This window comes from Dipodomys merriami, unplaced genomic scaffold (genome assembly GCF_024711535.1).
Source record: "Dipodomys merriami isolate MVZ:Mamm:240054 unplaced genomic scaffold, mDipMer1.0.p SCAF_10, whole genome shotgun sequence".
NCBI classification, from domain to species: Eukaryota; Metazoa; Chordata; class Mammalia; order Rodentia; family Heteromyidae; genus Dipodomys; species Dipodomys merriami.
This window is the reverse complement of record NW_027202271.1, coordinates 21,791,406-21,807,122: the sequence shown is the minus strand read 5'-3', so window position 1 is coordinate 21,807,122 and position 15,717 is coordinate 21,791,406. Positions and strand designations below refer to the sequence as shown.

The 15,717-nt window shown below is 54.6% G+C and overlaps 2 protein-coding genes across 6 annotated transcripts; both read right to left on the bottom strand.

Moving 5' to 3' along the window:
* Positions 1 to 1,264: 1,264 nt before the first annotated feature.
* Positions 1,265 to 8,223, bottom strand: Arhgef25 (Rho guanine nucleotide exchange factor 25). Of its 3 annotated transcripts, none has more exons than XM_069987546.1 (16): positions 8,030 to 8,223; positions 7,658 to 7,772; positions 5,253 to 5,464; positions 5,024 to 5,119; positions 4,867 to 4,943; positions 4,641 to 4,707; positions 4,342 to 4,445; positions 4,062 to 4,131; positions 3,853 to 3,942; positions 3,670 to 3,762; positions 3,437 to 3,487; positions 3,168 to 3,245; positions 2,768 to 2,968; positions 2,462 to 2,642; positions 2,066 to 2,181; positions 1,265 to 1,721 (listed from the first exon to the last, which is right to left on the bottom strand). In XM_069987546.1, the coding sequence occupies exons 1-16, from the start codon at positions 8,126 to 8,128 to the stop codon at positions 1,611 to 1,613; spliced, it is 1,761 nt and encodes a 586-aa protein (XP_069843647.1). In that variant the 5' UTR covers positions 8,129 to 8,223; the 3' UTR covers positions 1,265 to 1,610. The 3 variants fall into 3 exon arrangements, with proteins under 3 accessions (XP_069843647.1, XP_069843638.1, XP_069843656.1); XM_069987537.1 differs by having other exon boundaries at positions 1,266 to 1,721; positions 1,970 to 2,181; positions 8,030 to 8,222; XM_069987555.1 differs by lacking the exons at positions 7,658 to 7,772; positions 8,030 to 8,223 and adding an exon at positions 6,395 to 6,976 and having other exon boundaries at positions 1,266 to 1,721; positions 1,970 to 2,181.
* Positions 8,224 to 8,544: 321 nt separating this feature from the next.
* On the bottom strand, positions 8,545 to 14,900 carry Dtx3 (deltex E3 ubiquitin ligase 3). Of its 3 annotated transcripts, none has more exons than XM_069987503.1 (6): positions 14,612 to 14,900; positions 13,271 to 13,335; positions 13,014 to 13,090; positions 11,723 to 12,452; positions 9,579 to 9,796; positions 8,545 to 9,221 (listed from the first exon to the last, which is right to left on the bottom strand). In XM_069987503.1, the coding sequence occupies exons 3-6, from the start codon at positions 13,040 to 13,042 to the stop codon at positions 9,146 to 9,148; spliced, it is 1,053 nt and encodes a 350-aa protein (XP_069843604.1). In that variant the 5' UTR covers positions 13,043 to 13,090; positions 13,271 to 13,335; positions 14,612 to 14,900; the 3' UTR covers positions 8,545 to 9,145. The 3 variants fall into 3 exon arrangements, with proteins under 3 accessions (XP_069843604.1, XP_069843624.1, XP_069843614.1); XM_069987523.1 differs by having other exon boundaries at positions 11,723 to 12,471; positions 14,612 to 14,897; XM_069987513.1 differs by lacking the exon at positions 14,612 to 14,900 and adding an exon at positions 14,044 to 14,378.
* Positions 14,901 to 15,717: the final 817 nt, after the last annotated feature.

Genomic DNA, 15,717 nt, shown 5'->3' with positions numbered 1-15,717 from the left:
CAAAGCCCCAAGGGGTGGGGTACAGAGAGGGTGGGTCTCTCCTCTTCAATTCCTCTTATTGTTCCCCAGAAATCTTATCTGCACCCACGTCCTGTCCCTTCCATGCAGAACCCTCCCCTCATTGTCGGCCAGAGGGACCTGGGGGCCCACAGGGAGGCTCCAGCATCTCCTGATCTTCCCACCCCAGCAGCCCATTGTCTGCTAAGGAAGCCCCAGCACACGTGACTGAGCCCAGGGGAGGAATAGACACAGTGGACCTATGGATACACAAGGACTCAGAAAGGGGCATCTGGATCTTTACATGTTTACCTCTCCCTGTTCCAGGGGCTGTGCCAGAAGTTGGGAGGGGTGAAGATCCTTTCTCTTTCTCCACGATTAGGACTGGGTTTGAAGCGTCCTAGCCTGCTGTTCAGACATGCCTTATGACCTCCCAGCCAGCAAAGGAGACCCAGGCTCCCCTCTACCTTCTCACCCTCCCTCAGCTGAATATGGAGGCCCTGGAAGGAAAGGTACACTTTGGTATTTCATACTTTAGTATCTGAGTGTTGGGGGTGGGGCAGGGAGATGGTCAAAGGACACCGAGCTTTCTGGTGGGGTCTAAATCAAAGGGTGAGTATGAGGAAAAGAAGGACTGGAAGAATACATAGAGGATCTAGATTTCCAGTTGTTCCAACTGAGATGCTATAGGTGAGGGACAAAGATAACATCTGCTGGGTAATGGGTGGGTCATGCCTACAATCCTAGTTAGGATGCTGAGATCTGAGGATCATGGTTCAAAGCCAACCGGGGCAGTAAAGTCTATAAGACTAACCAGCAAAAAGCTGGAAATGGAGCTTTGAGGGGAAAAAGCTAAAGGACAGTGCCCAGGCCCTGAGTTCAATCCCACAGTAATGGAACATAACAAAAAAGAAAAGCCGGGCACCCGTGGCTCACGCCTATAATCCTAACTACTCAAGAGGCTGAGATCTGAGGATTGCCATTCAAAGCCAGCCAGGGCAGGAAAGTCCATGAGACTCTTATCTCCAATAAACCTCCAGAAAACCGGATGTGGCACTGTGATTCAAGTGGTAGAACTCTGGCCTTGAGCTGAAGAGCTGAGGGGCAGCACCTAGGCTCAGAATTCAAGCCAGTTCAAGCCAGTGATATCTTTTATCCTGTGCCCTTCTTTCCTCCAATGCCTAGGCCCACTGATCTGTTCCATACTGCTTCACCTCTCCTACCCCACTGCAACTTCTCCATCCCTCTGCCAAGACAACCACCTGGTGATATAACAAAACTTTTATTCTCAGAAAACACAAAATCAAAACCAAAACAAATAATTTCTAGCTGGCTCCCAGCCCTATCCCTCCCTCCCAACCACCCACACATCCTCCTTTTGAGGGGTCTGTGATGCATGCATAGGGGTGGGGCTGGAGGATCCTGTGTTCCTTGGGCCGAAAGAAGTCTTTTGGGGGGTAGATAGTCTCCCCCAAGTTGACATCTCTTCCAGCCTTGCCCACCCTCTGAGCAGAGCAAGAGGGAGGAATTCTAGAGTGTTGCCCATAAGGTTAACCTCAAGTTCCTTGGGGAATAGGTGGCTGAGTCAGTACCACCCCTGCGGCCTTCACCAGTTACAGCTCATCTTCATCCAGCTTGGCAAGTCTGGCCTGGCAGGGAGGGCTGTTTGGAAGTGGAAGGGCTGGAAGAGACTGTTGAGGAGCCTTGGGGGTGTCATTGAGAGCCTGAAAAAAAAAAGAAGATTCAAGTCAGAGGATCCACAAAGATGAGCAATCTACCATCAATTCTCCCTTTTGAGTTGAAGCCTCTAGCCAAGCCATGTGCTCTTGTCCCAGAATTAAACCTGAGGGGAGAAGCAGGAAGTGATACAGAAGAAAAAGGTATGATACAGGGAAAGAGGATGTGGGAGTCTGGTAACAAGAGAGACCCTTCTAATTCTACTCGTACAACCAGAAAATTATATTCCTCATACCTGTGTGTCCAGGGGCAGGGGGGCTCTGGCCACCTCCCCTTTGGGTAACAGCAGCAGGGAAGGGAGAGAGCCATTGATGGGTGTGTGCATGCTGACCTGGGCCCGGTCTCCAGGCCTCATTCTCCCAGGGCTCCCCACCCCAGGAACTCCTGGTCTCCCCAGGCTGTTGGTCTGGCTCTCTCGTCTCTGGTATTCAATGGGTGACTGCAATGCTGGAGAAGAGAGAGGAACAGAATGATGTTACAGCAGAGACAGGTCCCCCTCCCTGGGAGTTCTACTTGAGCTATCCTCTCATTTCACCCTCCTTCCCAAATCAGCCAGTATAAAGTGCTTGGGGATCACGAGTTGCCAAATCTTAAGCTACTAGTTGTCAAGTGGGGATGTAGAGAAGCTGAATAGAAGAAGGGCAGGATTTGGCAATTGAGTGAGAAGGGATCCAGGAGGCCAAAGGGCTGAAGGGAGGGTGTAAAGGAAGTTGGATGAGAGCGTCACCATTGAGGAAGTCCCGCTGGCTTTCCAGGATCTGAGCCACTTGCTTGATCCAGGCTTGACTGACTGCAGGTTCTGAAGCCTGCAGGACATAGCGCTGGATCCCACCTTCTGGCCCTCTGGAGGTCAGTGCAAAGCGGCAAGGGTCACCTTGGAGATTCCCTTCCAGTCCAAGGCAGCTCACCTGAATTGGCAAATGGGAGATAGTCTCCCCGTGCTTTCAGGTCCTCCAATAACTCCAAGAGCCAAACATCTCCTCGGAGGCCTCACCCTTGCCAATCGCCACCTTCCCCCATGCCCCGTGCCCACCTTGATACTGCTCTTGTACACGTATCCAGGCTGTGTACCACCTCGTGTTCCTCCTCCCAAGGCCTCACTGAAGATAATGATTTGCTCAAAGAGGAAGACACGCCTTTCTCGACCCCGGGAAGCGAGCAGTCCCCCAGCCTCAGGCTCTGTGACCCAGAATGTGTCTTGGCCCAAGAGTTTCCCCTGAGCAGTCAGTTTGCCCTAGAACCAAAAGATAGGGCCTTTGAGAAAGCACAAGGAGAGAAAAAGAACCACTTTCTGTTCCTCCCTTCCTCTACCCTTTCTTCCCTTCACACTCCCAACAACCAGGGTGTCAGCCCCAGAAGGTAATCCACTTATAAGGACCACCAGAGCACAGAGACAGCACTGGAATGCTGGCTTTCTCCCCCCATCTTCATACCTCAAATCCTCGAAGTCTCCCTAGGGACATCATATCATTGCAGCGCTTGGGCACAAAGCACATGACCTCCACAGCTTGCTGGGATGCAGGTAAAGAGGAGACACCAGTTACAGGTGAAAATAGTCATTGCTTGGAAGAAGCCTCCTCAGTCAGCTGCCTCTTTATACACATCCCCAGCCCCAACCAGCTTTCTACCCAAGGGGCTAAGGAATCCACAGAACTAAGGGAATTGTACACAGTGTGCTCCTGAAGGATTTTGCAGTCCTCACCTCTAGTTCTTCAGTTTCCATCCCAGCTCTACTGTAATACTTTAGAAAATCCTGAAACAGAGAAGAAAGGCTCAGGGAGGTAATGAACACAGGCTCTGAAGCGCTCACATCCTCCCCCAAGGACACAGGTGAGAATTCCCTGGAAGTCTGAGGAGTCTTAAGAACCCCAGGGAGATGACTGGGGAAACAGATGTCCCTGCCAGCTGTGCCTCCAGGGAGAAGATGGTCCTGACCTTGAGCAGCAGCTGGTATTTCATGATCCGCTGCACAGGTTTGATGAGGAGGTCATTGAGCTGCAGGCGATGCCCCAGCTGCTGCCTGAGTTCCTAGGGACAGGGACAGGGTGGGTATGGGGCCTGGAAAGCCTGTCGAGCTAATTCTGTCCTTCTTGCCCCGGAGGGACTTCAGCTACTGACCTCAAAGTAGCTGTCTCCAAACTCTGACACCACATGCTCTGACTTGGGCTTGTTCTGACAATACACCACGTACATATGCAGCCGGCGCTCCTAACAGGGGCAACATTGAAGACAGAGTAGAATGGACTAGGACAGAGGGCACAAATCCTGAGAGTCTGAACACATTCCCAAGCCTCTTGCCTCTTAGGTTCTACCCTCTCAAGCCTCACGTGTTTGATGAATAGCTGAGCCAACCAATCAGGATCCTCCAAACACCGCTGGAGCTCTTGCAGGAAATAGCTGGAAAGGTTGGCAGGAAAAGGAAGATTAAATAACTTTTTGGACCCCTAACCTCCCTCACACATCCCTGATTTTGAGTCATGCGCCTTAGTTGTTCTCCCCACAAAGCTTCCCCAAGCATTCCTTGGGTATCAGTGGGCCCGCTGAGGAGATACAGAGACCGGGTGTGTGCCCTCCCCAGCACATGGCTCTGAGGGCTCCATCACTCACTCTCGATGCCACTCATAGATTTGCTGGATATTCCCAAACACAATCCTGTCACGGCCTCGAAGACTCTCAGGGACTCCCTGAGCAGCCATGGTGGCCATGTAACCCTGTGGGAAGGTTAGGGTAGGAATGTGAGCAGGTAGCCTCAGTGGTGGTTGGGGTGGGGTTCCCAACCCTGGAAGTCCAGAAGTAGGATACCTGGGAGAATGGGACATAGGAGCGCCAAGGCACTTCCTGAAATCACCTCCAGGCAGAGGGAAAGGGCACTTGGGCCAGGGCAGAGAAGGGGGAAAAGGAGCTACCTCCACAATCTGCCCCAAGTCGTCCACGTACATTTTCTCTGTTTCTACCAGTTCACTCAGCACATACCTAGGAAGAGAGCAGGAGGGTACCCACTTCAGAGGCTGGGCTGGCTCACCCTCCTCTTCATCACCATAGCCATCTTCTGGGGTCATTCCTTCTCAGATATGAGGGGCAGTCTTTTGGCAGGTCTGCAACTTGTTTGGGAAGGTGTGGATGGACACTTACATGCTCCTTTCCAGGGCTTTCTTCTTCTGTTCCTCCGCACTCTCAGGAGCTTGGGACAAAGTCTCATCTTCAGGTGGCTAGAAGGAAAGAATATCCTCTGCTAGGCAAATAATGGCTTTTGGGGAAGAGGAACCTCCTCAAACCCATTTCTTCCTACCTGTGGCTTAGCTCCAGGGCCCTCCAACAATGTCGTCAACAAAGCTAGTTCTGGCAGCTCCTCTCCTGTGGTTAGAGCTGGCTCCAGCATCCAGTTCTGAGGTTACAGGCCAAGGGTCAAAGATCATGAACACCAGCTGTATCCCCCAATAATCAGTGGCTCCACGTTGCCCTCTCTCCCAGGGCTCTTCATGGACGTCCTACATGCTTCCGTGGCACTCCTTGCTTACCTCATATGGTCCTGCTTGACCACCATCTGCCTCAGTTTCCACACTGAGACAATGTTTGGAGTGATCCAACCATCTTCGCAAGCCAACAGGCCCTGGAGGGCCTGGTGAACAGGGCCGAGAGCTGAGGCCAGAGCTGGGGCCAGAAAGGGCAGCCGGACCGGAGGCAGCAGAAGCTGAAATACTCCCCTCACTACCGGCAATGGAATAGGATTCTAATGGAGGGGGAAAGGAGGTGGTAGGTATTGTCCCCACTCAGGGTCTTCTGGGAACTCCCAGGGTATCCTTGCCATACTTTTCAGCTTCTCTCCCCCAGGGCTTACACTTTTGCCATCCTCATTTGACTTGACAAGGATAGAAATTTTCACCAGGGCATCCTGGGGAAGAAGGACAGTAAACACCTGGCTCCCTAGGCCTGGCACCCCCAATTACATGTGGAGGTTCCCCATATCCTGAGCATAGCATTGAGACGGGGGTGGGGGCAGCCATCTGGCAGATACTGGAAGCTGGGGGCAGCCATCTGCTCTTGTACAGCCTCCCCCTTTCCAATGGGTACAGACCATTTGCAGAGAAAGGGGTGTGGGGAAGAAGAAAAAAAAAAAGCAAAAGCTAAGAGTCCATCTGCCATTTCAGACCCCTCCTCCTCCTCTAATTGCAGTAATCACTATAAAAAGAAAGGACCTCAGCAGCCCGCCTCCCCAACACAAATGCACAGCCAGCGGAGACCCAGTGAGGAGACCCCAGCAGCATCATGTTTGGCCATCAGCTGAGAGGGACTGCATGGAAGGATTCCTCATTCCTCCATTCCCCAGTCCTCTTCAGAAGTAGATTCTCATCAAAATGACTTGAGGGAATATAGGGGGTTGTAGGCCCAAGAGGCTCGTGAGTTTTTCTCATACCTAGTTGACGCTAAGAAAGACGTAAGAGGCCTCTGTCCCCTTCCCCAGTTGCCTCAATTTGACCTAATAGAAATCTGGAAGCAAGAGGGATCTTAGAGATCATCTTTCCTGGAAAACACACATAACAGGTTCCAGCCCTACATCCCAAATGGTCAGGTTCGGGGGCAAAGAGATGTCCTGAAGGCTCTGCCCGACACCCCCTCCCCAACACTGTGCCCTCCCCCCTCCCCGCGACCTCGCACTCACCACGTCCCCCCCGGGCGAAGCAGCAGCCGCATTTTGCCAGCACTTTTCGAATCACACGGGGACAGGCACAGCGACCCCCTTTGTGTCCCCCCCGCATGGCGCCCGGGGCCCCCCGCCTCCCCCACCCGGGCGGGCCATGCAGGAGGAATCAAGGGGGGCGGGGCGGGGACGGCGCAGGGCGCACACCCCCCCTCCCTCCTACCCCGGTCCAGGCTGGAGGAGGGGGGGAGGGAGGAGATGAGGAAAGGGGGTCCAGGAGTAGTCGCGAGTCTGGTCTAGAGGAGGGCTGGGGGGGATCTGGAGAGAAGGTGGTGCGGGGCCAGGCCCGAAACTGGGCGGGGAGGGTTTCCGGAACCCTGTCGGTGCGGGGGCCCAGGGTCCAGATGTCCAGCCAGGGGGAGGGATGGTGGGAGAGGCAGGGCCAGGATGCGGCAACCGCTCGGCTCGGGCTCCGGCCTCAGTGTGCGGGTGGCTCTAGGCCTGGGAGACGAGGAGGCGGGGGGTGGGGGGGCGACTCCCCGAGCCACTGGCGCTGCGCGGGTCCCGGCCGGGCGGCGAGCGGAATAACAGGCCCCGGCGCGGAGCCGCCGCGGGGCGGGGCCTCTGCGGCCCGGCCCCGCCTCCCCCGCGCGTTCCCACTCCAGCCCGGGCCGGGTTCCCGCCCCGATGCCCCTCCCCGAAGCGCCACCTAGTTCCCACTCCACGTCCCCGGCGCCTCCATCCCTCCAGACTGGGCCGTGCTCCCCCTCCCCGGGGTCCCCCTCCTTCCGCATCTCCGCTCCGACTGCCTGCCGAGCGAGCGCTGGGTCGGCCTGGGTCGCCCCTCAACCTCTGAGGGGGGCTGGATGGGAGCCTCGGGCCTGCGTGAAGGTGTCTCGGAGCTGTCCCCGGCGGCGCGAGGGGGAATCCGATCCCCGTCGTGGGGGGTGGGGGCGTGTAGGGGGGGAAACTCTTGGTGGGAAGCACAACCCAGGTGCCGCCTTCTCCTGGACCCTTCTTTCCTCTAGGCCCCGGGACTCCAGCTAAGACTAATCACCAATTAAGGCGAAGTCCCGGAGCCTGCGCTGGCCGGGGGCCAGGGGTGGGGCGCGAGGACACTCCGCCTGCGGGCCCTGTGAAATGGAGGGGAGGGGGCCACGGCGGACTGGAAGGCCAGGGGAAGCGGGGAGGGCCCCATGCAAATTCAATGCTACCTTTTATGCTAATAAGAGAAGAATGTTTGTGAAATTGCCCGCTGGGCCCCACCCAACCCCAGCTTCTTACCGTGCTGCGGAGCCCAGGCGAGGACCTCGGGTTCGCGCTCCCCTCCCTGCTCCCCCTCGGGACGGTGGCTCTCAGGCTCGGAACACCCCGGCCCCAGGGAACTTCTCTTTGGGGGCTGCGGGGACAGAATGACAGTCAGAAACCTTCCCTTCCTCCCCCCCTTCTCCCTCCTGTCAAAAAATCTACTCCGCTGAGGAAGGGTCTCCCAGAATGTGGCTGTGGCTCTGGTCATTAAACTCATGGATCCCTGCGTCTGCCTGCCCCGTAGAACCTCGGTTTGCAAGTCAATTGACTTGTGGGGTACAGCCCTCCTGAGGTCCCCTAGTGACCCCCTCTCCCCGACCCCATCGCGCCCCCCCCCCCACTTCTTACCCCGGCCTGCCCGGGTACGACGCATGCGCGCAGCATGCCCCCCATGACCCCCAGTATCCGGTCAGTGCGGCCAGGGGCGGGGCGGTCCGGGGGCTTCATGCTGGACCCCTACCCTGCTTCAAGTCTCAGGGCGGAGGGGGCACGGAAGCTGGGGGGCTCTGAGGCCTGCGTGCGTCCGGGGAGTTGCTGCCGTCGAATCCGCCCCCTGCCCGGCTCCGCCCCACTCCCACCCCAGCCAAACTTCGCAAGAGGGGTAGGGTTGTTCCTTTCTCTACACAGTTCAACAACAAACCAACCCCTCTTGATCCCGATTCCCACGTGGGAGCGTGGCCCTGGGCTTCGCGATGATAGGACGGGACATTCTCGTTCCATCCCGTCTCTAGGGGCCTCAGGAGGCCTCTGGATTGAGAAGGGGTGCTGCGGGAATTTCCCCTGCACCCCTTCTCCTTCTCAGCAGGTCTTGCTGGCCACCCCCCCCCCACGTCCTGCCCGAGCAACAAAATGGGTGTGGCATAAAGAGTTGCATATTTTACTTTATTTTTATTAAATTAAAAGCTACAGTCTGGCGTCGATTCCAGAACAGGGTAAGGAGGCTCCTTATAGGGGGCAGAGAAGAGCGAGATAAAGACAGACTTGACAGAGACAGAGACACAGGAGAGAAAGGACAAGATTAAGGTAGGAGAACTGTTTTCTTATGGACACTCAGCTGGCTCCGTTGGGGGGACGGGGCTCACATCAGTCCGAAGTGGAGCAGTATAGTGGGGGGCTGGGGTTCAAGTGACTCGACCCGCCCCCCCCCCCAGGTCCTTTCTCAGCTTAGTCACTGGAGCACAGCACATACCAGGAGAAGCCAAGAGCAATGGCGGGGCAGGGGAGCTGGGAGTATGTACACGGGAGACCAGCCTCTGCTAGAAGGGAATGGCTCACAGGGCACCGAAGCACTTGGCCAATAGGGACGTGGGAAGGGACTGCCCTCTTCCCCTGTGATCTCACTCCCCAGTCAGACAGGTCCCCTACTGGGGTGATGTGGGGGGCAGGGGGAGAGAGGAGAACAGAGGCTTCCATTGGGTCCTAGTAGAGAAGGACAGCAAGGACCTTGGCAAAGGGGGATGTCCTTCAGTCATCTGTGATACCCTTGGCTCTCAGTTCCTCTTGCACCCGGGTCAGGTAGGTCGGGTCCGGGTACCCAAACCTGAGAGCAAAGAGAAATGAGGATCAGGGTTAACTGTTTGGGCTTGTTTATATTACCCCATGCCCACCCTCATTCAGGATCCCTCAGTAGAGGCTGTATTCAGACCCCTCTCCCAGATCAGGAGTGACTTCCATATTGGAGAGCACAACCCAATTCTGCATTTTTTTTTTTTTTTTGCAGGTTAAGCTGGGCACATCAGAACTAGTTGAAAGTAGGAGAAGCTGAGATAGATGGAAGAGATGGTTGAGCAGTTTGGTAGTGGTCCTCTCCAGGTATCAAGCTCCCCGAGGGAGGGGATTAATGTTGCTCCCTCAGTGGAAATGGAGAGGAGGGGAGGGAAATGAAGAGGAATCGCACAGCTGGGGTCCCCCTGTGCAGCTGGTCTTGTGGTGGATGTCGTTCCAGGTGATGACATTCGGTCTCCCTGTGGTCATGGACGTGCCAATAGTGAAGGTGAGACGCTGGTCAAACGCCTTTCGGAACAGGGTCAGCACCTTGTTGCCCTCAGGGCAGTCCGGGAGGTAGGCCACCCGTGTGGTTCCAGGATACCGAACTCCTGGGTTTGGATGTTCAGCCTGAGAGGAAGAAGCAGAAGAGGCAGTGAGCAGCTGGACTTCCTAAAGCCTGCATACTGATGGAAGGTCATCTTGGCCAGCCTCAGGTCTGTGCATCCCCTGCTGATGCTGACAGGGCACCAGGCTGACAGCCTTCTAGGGAAGAGCATGTTTATTACTAAGGACATAATCCTTATTGTTAAGAGGTTCTTTTGGCCTTTACAGTCCCTCAAGTCTCAATTCAGCAACAAATGGACTCTCAGGAGTGATAGAGGGTAGCTGGTCTTTTACTCTCCAGATAACTCAGCAGAAAATGTGGACTGAGAATAATTTATCTCTCAATCTTCCCTCCTCCACCTGAAACATACTCCTAATGCTTTTGCCACCATCTAACCTGTTTCCTTCTTCAGAGCTGTCTCATCCCTCTCCGAAACTGAACTGTTCATTACTCTTTGTCCAGAAGGAAAATACTCGTAGGCCCTTGATCACTTCTGTTACCTTCCATGCTCATCAAGCTCATTAGTCTGGAACAGAGTAACACTCCCAGTTCTATTAGGATGGTCGGATCCCTTCCTGTTGTGCCTGCCTGCCCCTGAACCAGCCTCCCCACAGCTTCCCACCCCTACTTCCCACCACAACCTCCTCTCCTCCCATCTCTACAGCTCTTACCTCTGCTCTGCCAAGATATTTGCCAACATCCACATTTGTCAGGGATATTTCTGCAACTCCTTTCTCTAATACCTTAGTATTTTTATTTGTGTTTATATAGGTGTGTGTATATACTGGTAGTAGTTTGACCTCATGGCCTGGTCACTGTTCTTTAGCTTTTCAATCAAGGCTAGGGCTCTACCACTTGAGCCACAGCTCCATTTTTGGCTTTTCTGATAGCTAATTAGGGATAAGAATCTTAGGGACTTTTCTGTCTGGGTTAGCTTGGAACGGATATCCTAAGATCTCAACTTTTTGAGTAGCTAAGATTATAGGTATAAGCTACTAGTGCCTGAATTTTTTTTTTTTCACATTTATTTTGTTGGTTGGTTAAAAAGAAATAAAGGATAAAACAGGCTATTGACTTTGTACATTAGGTCATCAGAAATCTCCCCCCCCTCTCCCGCCTCCCACCCCTATGGTCATAGGGCTTGAACTCTGGGCCTGGGCGCTGTCCCTGAGTAATTCAACTCAAGGCTAGCACTCTTCCATTTGAGCCACAGTGCCACATCTGGTTTTCTGGTGGTTTATTGGAGATAAGCATCTCACAGATTTTCCTGCAGGGGCTAGTTTTTAACCTCAGCCCTCAGATCTCAGCCTCCTTAAGTAGCTAGGATTACAGGCGTGAGCCACCAGCACCTGGCTAGGTCAGCAGAAATTTAAAAAAAATTTTTTTTGGGGGGGGTCCGGTCGTGGGGCTTGAACTCTGGGCCTGGGCACTGTCCCTCAGCTCTTCATCTCAAGGCTAGCGCTCTACCACTTAAGCCACAGTGCCACTTCCAGTTTTTTTTCTTTTTTTGCTTATGTGGTGCTGAGGAATTGAACCCAGGGCCTCATGCATGCAAGGCAAGCGCTCTACCACTGAGCCACCTTCCCAGCCCCAATATTTTTTATTTTTATTACTTTCAATTCCAGAATTCAGGTTGTAAGTAAAATGCATCTTGATCAATGTCACCCCTTAAATTCAGGGCTTCCTTCATACCAGGCTAGGTTCATGTTCTACCGCAGAGATACACCTCAGTCCTCACACCTGATTTTTATATGTGCTCACAATCATGGTGTTGGGAAAGCTGGGCTTCAGGGGACTTCCCTTAGACATCTGAGCTCCTACTCAGAGCACTGAGCACGAAGGCATACTGGGTGATGATACCATACCTAAAAAAATGCCCTCCCTCCCACCCATTTTTCCAGCAAGCCTGGGAAAAAGCAAAGGGTAAGGGCAGATCATGGTCCTCTTACCCCCTGGACACCGGGCGGGAAGACATACTGGATGACAATGGTGCCGTACTTCTCATAGCTGGGCAGTAGGAGGGTGGCGTCCTTGGAAACCAGCATCCGCCCATTCTGGGGCTGGTTGCCCACCAGCTGCCCATAGAAGCGGCCACACATGGGGCAGGCCTTTTTCACCTGCAGGGCCCGGGTGATGCAGCCCTCACAGAAGGAGTGCCGGCACTTCTCCAATGTCTTGGCATTCTGGATCTCCCCGAGACAGATGGGGCAGGTGCTCTCCTGCTCTTCTGCCTCCTCCCGGAGGCGGGGAGGAAGAGGAGGGGGCAGGGGAGGAGGAGGAGGGGGGAGCCCCCGTGCCCCTGGAGGCAATAGTGGGGCTGCTCGAAGAGGGGGTGGGCCTGGGCGATGCAGCTCTGGGTGCTCCCCACCACCCCCCAAAGCCAGGCAGCCCATGAGCTCCCCCTGCCTCTGAGCTTTCTTCAGCTCTTTCTCTGCCTCTTTCAGCAGCCCCTTGAGAGCCTTCCGGGCCAGGTAGAGCCCATTGGGAGGGGCTGGGGGAGGGCCCTGTGGGGAAAGCTGGAGAACATAGATGTCAGACGTCTCGCCATCTATGAGGATGGACACTCGGTGCTCCTCCCGTAGCCGAGCCAGCCGGGCTGGGGTCTCCTTGCTCAGGAAGTCCCAGACAGGCTTGGAGACAGTCACTTTGTTCTTGCAGGTGCCTCCACAGGCTGCCATTCTGGACAGGACGAACGACACTGCCCCCAGGGTGAAAGGGACTCAGGGTGGGGGGTCCCCATTTGATACATATATAAGTGCCTCCTACTTCAAGTTCTCTCCACACCTTTTATTACTTCTATTCTCTCAAAACCCAACCCCAGCCCCTCTCGCAAACGTTTCCCTTCAGTAGTGAGGTTTGAACTCAGGGCTTCACACTTGTTAGGCTGGTACTCTACAAATTAAATCACAACTCCAGCCACGCTGGTTGGTTAGTTTGGACATAAATGTCTAGTGAACTTTTCTGCCTAGGCTGGCCTCAAATCAGAATCCTCCAGATCTGAGCCTGCCAGGTAGCTAGGATTATAGTGGCACCTGACTTGCATACTCATTTTCGATCTCCCCTTATCTCCCATAACCCCAACATCCCCTAAGAAGCAAAACATTTTTATACTTCATTACTGTAAGCCAAGCATCAGTTCTCTTATCATCACAGAAACAATCACCTGTCCCTCCCCCACTCTGGGTGAAAAATGGGCTCTTTAAAAGAGGAGGAAACCTTTCCACCCTCCTTTGTGCTCACTTTGATCCTGAAGAGCTTAGAATTGGCATGCAGGGTTGCTCTCGTTTTCTGGGCTCCCTACTTGTAGGTTGTGTGACCTGGTGGTATGGGAAGAAAATGGAGGGAAAGTGAGAACCCCCTTCCCAAAGCTCCACAGATCCCAACCCGAGAGCCCATGGAACAGACAGGAACTTGGGTATAGGTTACTGGGGAGGGGATTTCTTGAAGCACTGGAGGAAACCAATGTAAGGGCTGAGATGCTCTTGGGGTACAGTCACCTGGAAATCCCATGGAAGGTAATGGCAGCAGAAATCCCTCTATTTCCACACTCAGCTGACCAGAACTGTGGGAAAACGGGAGACCAAAGAGTTATAATGACAGATGTTGTCATTTCCCTAACCTAGCCCAGAAACAACTTCTCTTCCATTTCTCTCCTCTCCTGCAGAGTTCCACTCCCAGTCCTCTTTCTTCAAGTTGCTAAAGGAACTTCTCTCTCTAACTTTCTCTTTTCTTCTTCAACGCGGAGGCTTTCAAAAAGAGTCCAGAGCACAGATAAGAGAGGACAGGGAGGGAAAAAAAAAGCCCACACATATGGAGGTCATTCTTGCCTCCTCCCTCAGCTCACATGGACAGGAACATTTCTTCAGACTTCCCATGTCCTTGCCACATTCTCAAACCATTTGGTCCCTGTAGCTGAGGGGGAGTTCTCCTTGAGATCTAACAACGGTGGGTGCTGATGAAGTCAGTTAGGGATGCCAACAAAGTGGCCCTGGCAATAACAAAGTTCTCCTTGACATCTTTTAAACCCAGCACCGAAGGGGCGGGGCTCAAGCAGAGGCTCAGATAGAGGGGGCTGAGGTTTCCCCAGCGTCCTGTCACAATTCAGCTACAGGGCTGTCCCCACACCACCTCCAGGTGCAGCTCAATTAGAAAGAGAGGCCATTAGTGTGACCTCAATTTGTTGACTGATCCAAAAAAGAAGCTCTCTGTTTGTGCCTGTATCAGAGTGCCCTCCCCCAAAGCCAGAAGGAACCCTAGTCTCCATTCGTACTGTCTGTGCGTGGTGGTACAGACCCTCCCCATCGGAGGAGACCCAGGATCGAGGTGTCCTAGCTCCAAGTCCTGCTGGCACAGCATAGGGAGGCGGGGCCACAGTTTAGGCTGGGTCTGCGATTCCTCTGGGGCAACCTGGGGCCGGACACAGGGCCAGTCCCTCCCTCCCTCCCGCCAGCAGCCCGAGGCAGGGACGGCCTGGAAGGGCAAGGGTCCCTGGAGGGGGGAGGGCGTGCACTGAGGCAGTTCCCCCTCCCCCCACGACCTCTTCCAAGACCCGACCCGGAACCAACTCCCCGTATCCCCCACTGGCGGAAGCCCCCCGGAGTCCCACCACTTGATGGGGATGCATGTCGGGCCCCGATTGCGGCCCGACAGAACCCCTAAACCGAGGCCAAGGCTGGGATGCTAGAGAGATGACTGGCCCGGCCCCTAGGGGGGCTCTGGCGCGGCGCACGGGGGATGGAGGCAGAGGATGGGGCGCAGGGAGCGCGGGGGGCTTGCGAGGGGTGCGAGCGGGGCCCCGGGGGCATGCGGTGGGTGTGGGGGGCGCCGGGCTCACCTACCTCTCGTCAGCGCCGCCATTGCCGGTCACATGACTGAGGCTGTTGCTGGGATGACGGTCCGGGCCTTAGCAACAGGGAAGGGGGGGGGAGACCCCAAGAAGGTAGAAAGGGGCGTAGGGGGTGCACAGTGAGGGAAAGGGAAGGAGGGAAGACAGCTCCCCCGTTTCTCCTTTGACCCCTCCCCTTCTACCCGGGAGCCCCTGCCCTTCCGCCCCAAAACAAAAATGGAGGCGCAGTCCCAGCCTTTTGGAGGGAGGGGGTGGCGTCATGTAAACCGAGGGTAGGAGGTTAAATCCCTCTCGAGACGCCACCCCCCACCCCCGCCTGGAGGAGCCCTCTCCCTTTTCTCTCCCAGCCAGCTCTTGGGAGTGGTGTGGATGGGTGGGTGAGTGGGTGGGCGCGGTGTCGGTGGGCATATGGTGATCTGGAGGGGAGCGCAATTATTTGAAATCCTTATGCTGTGAAGACTTTTGAGGAACAAGGTGGGATGGTAAAAATCATAGTAAAAAGAAAGGCACTGGAACTATTCAGAAAAATCCCACTACTAAACGATTTCCATCCCCTCCCTCATCTCTTGCCTCTTTCTACCTTGTTACTTTCTGTAACCCCCCAAAGCCTGTTAGCAGATAGGTACTGCCAAGTGCCATTGACTTTTTTCCCCCTCTTTTCACAAATAGGGACATTGAGGCTGGTGCAGAAATAAACAGGTCCTTTTAAAATGTTTTATTTTGGGGGTGGTGGTGTCAAGGGTATGGTTCAAATAGAGTTAAAAATTCTCAAAAGGGGGGGAAAAAAGCTGCTGCTCTGCTCTGCTTCCCACATCAGAGCAGTCTCCGCCCCCAGTCCAACTCACTTCCCCAGGGCCACATGAAACCAGGTTTTTCCAGCCAAGAAGACCTCAGCCAAGGCACATCAAATCTCCCAGACTGGCCACAACCTCTAGGCAACCACCCCCTTCCACTCCCCTTCTGCACTGGAGGGCTGCACACTTCATTTTCCCAGGACCCTGCTGTACTCTTCCTGTCCTCCAACAGAGGACAGCTTTCCCAGGAAGCCTGGGGAAACACTTCCTTCTCACTTAGCTGGTGGGCTGAGGGGCCCACAGC

Coding starts and splice junctions, on each gene's coding strand:
- Dtx3 (XM_069987503.1), bottom strand. CDS start 13,042: ATGCCAATTCTAAGCTCTTCAGGATCAAA. Junction 12,453..13,013: donor CTAAGCTCTTCAGGATCAAA/GTGAGCACAAAG, acceptor CGTCCTGTCCAG/AATGGCAGCCTGTGGAGGCA. Junction 9,222..9,578: donor TGCACAGGGGGACCCCAGCT/GTGCGATTCCTC, acceptor CTTTGCTCTCAG/GTTTGGGTACCCGGACCCGA.
- Arhgef25 (XM_069987537.1), bottom strand. CDS start 8,128: ATGAAGCCCCCGGACCGCCCCGCCCCTGGCCGCACTGACCGGATACTG. Junction 4,944..5,023: donor GCCCTGGAGCTAAGCCACAG/GTAGGAAGAAAT, acceptor CTTTCCTTCTAG/CCACCTGAAGATGAGACTTT. Junction 3,488..3,669: donor AATACCAGCTGCTGCTCAAG/GTCAGGACCATC, acceptor TCTCTGTTTCAG/GATTTTCTAAAGTATTACAG.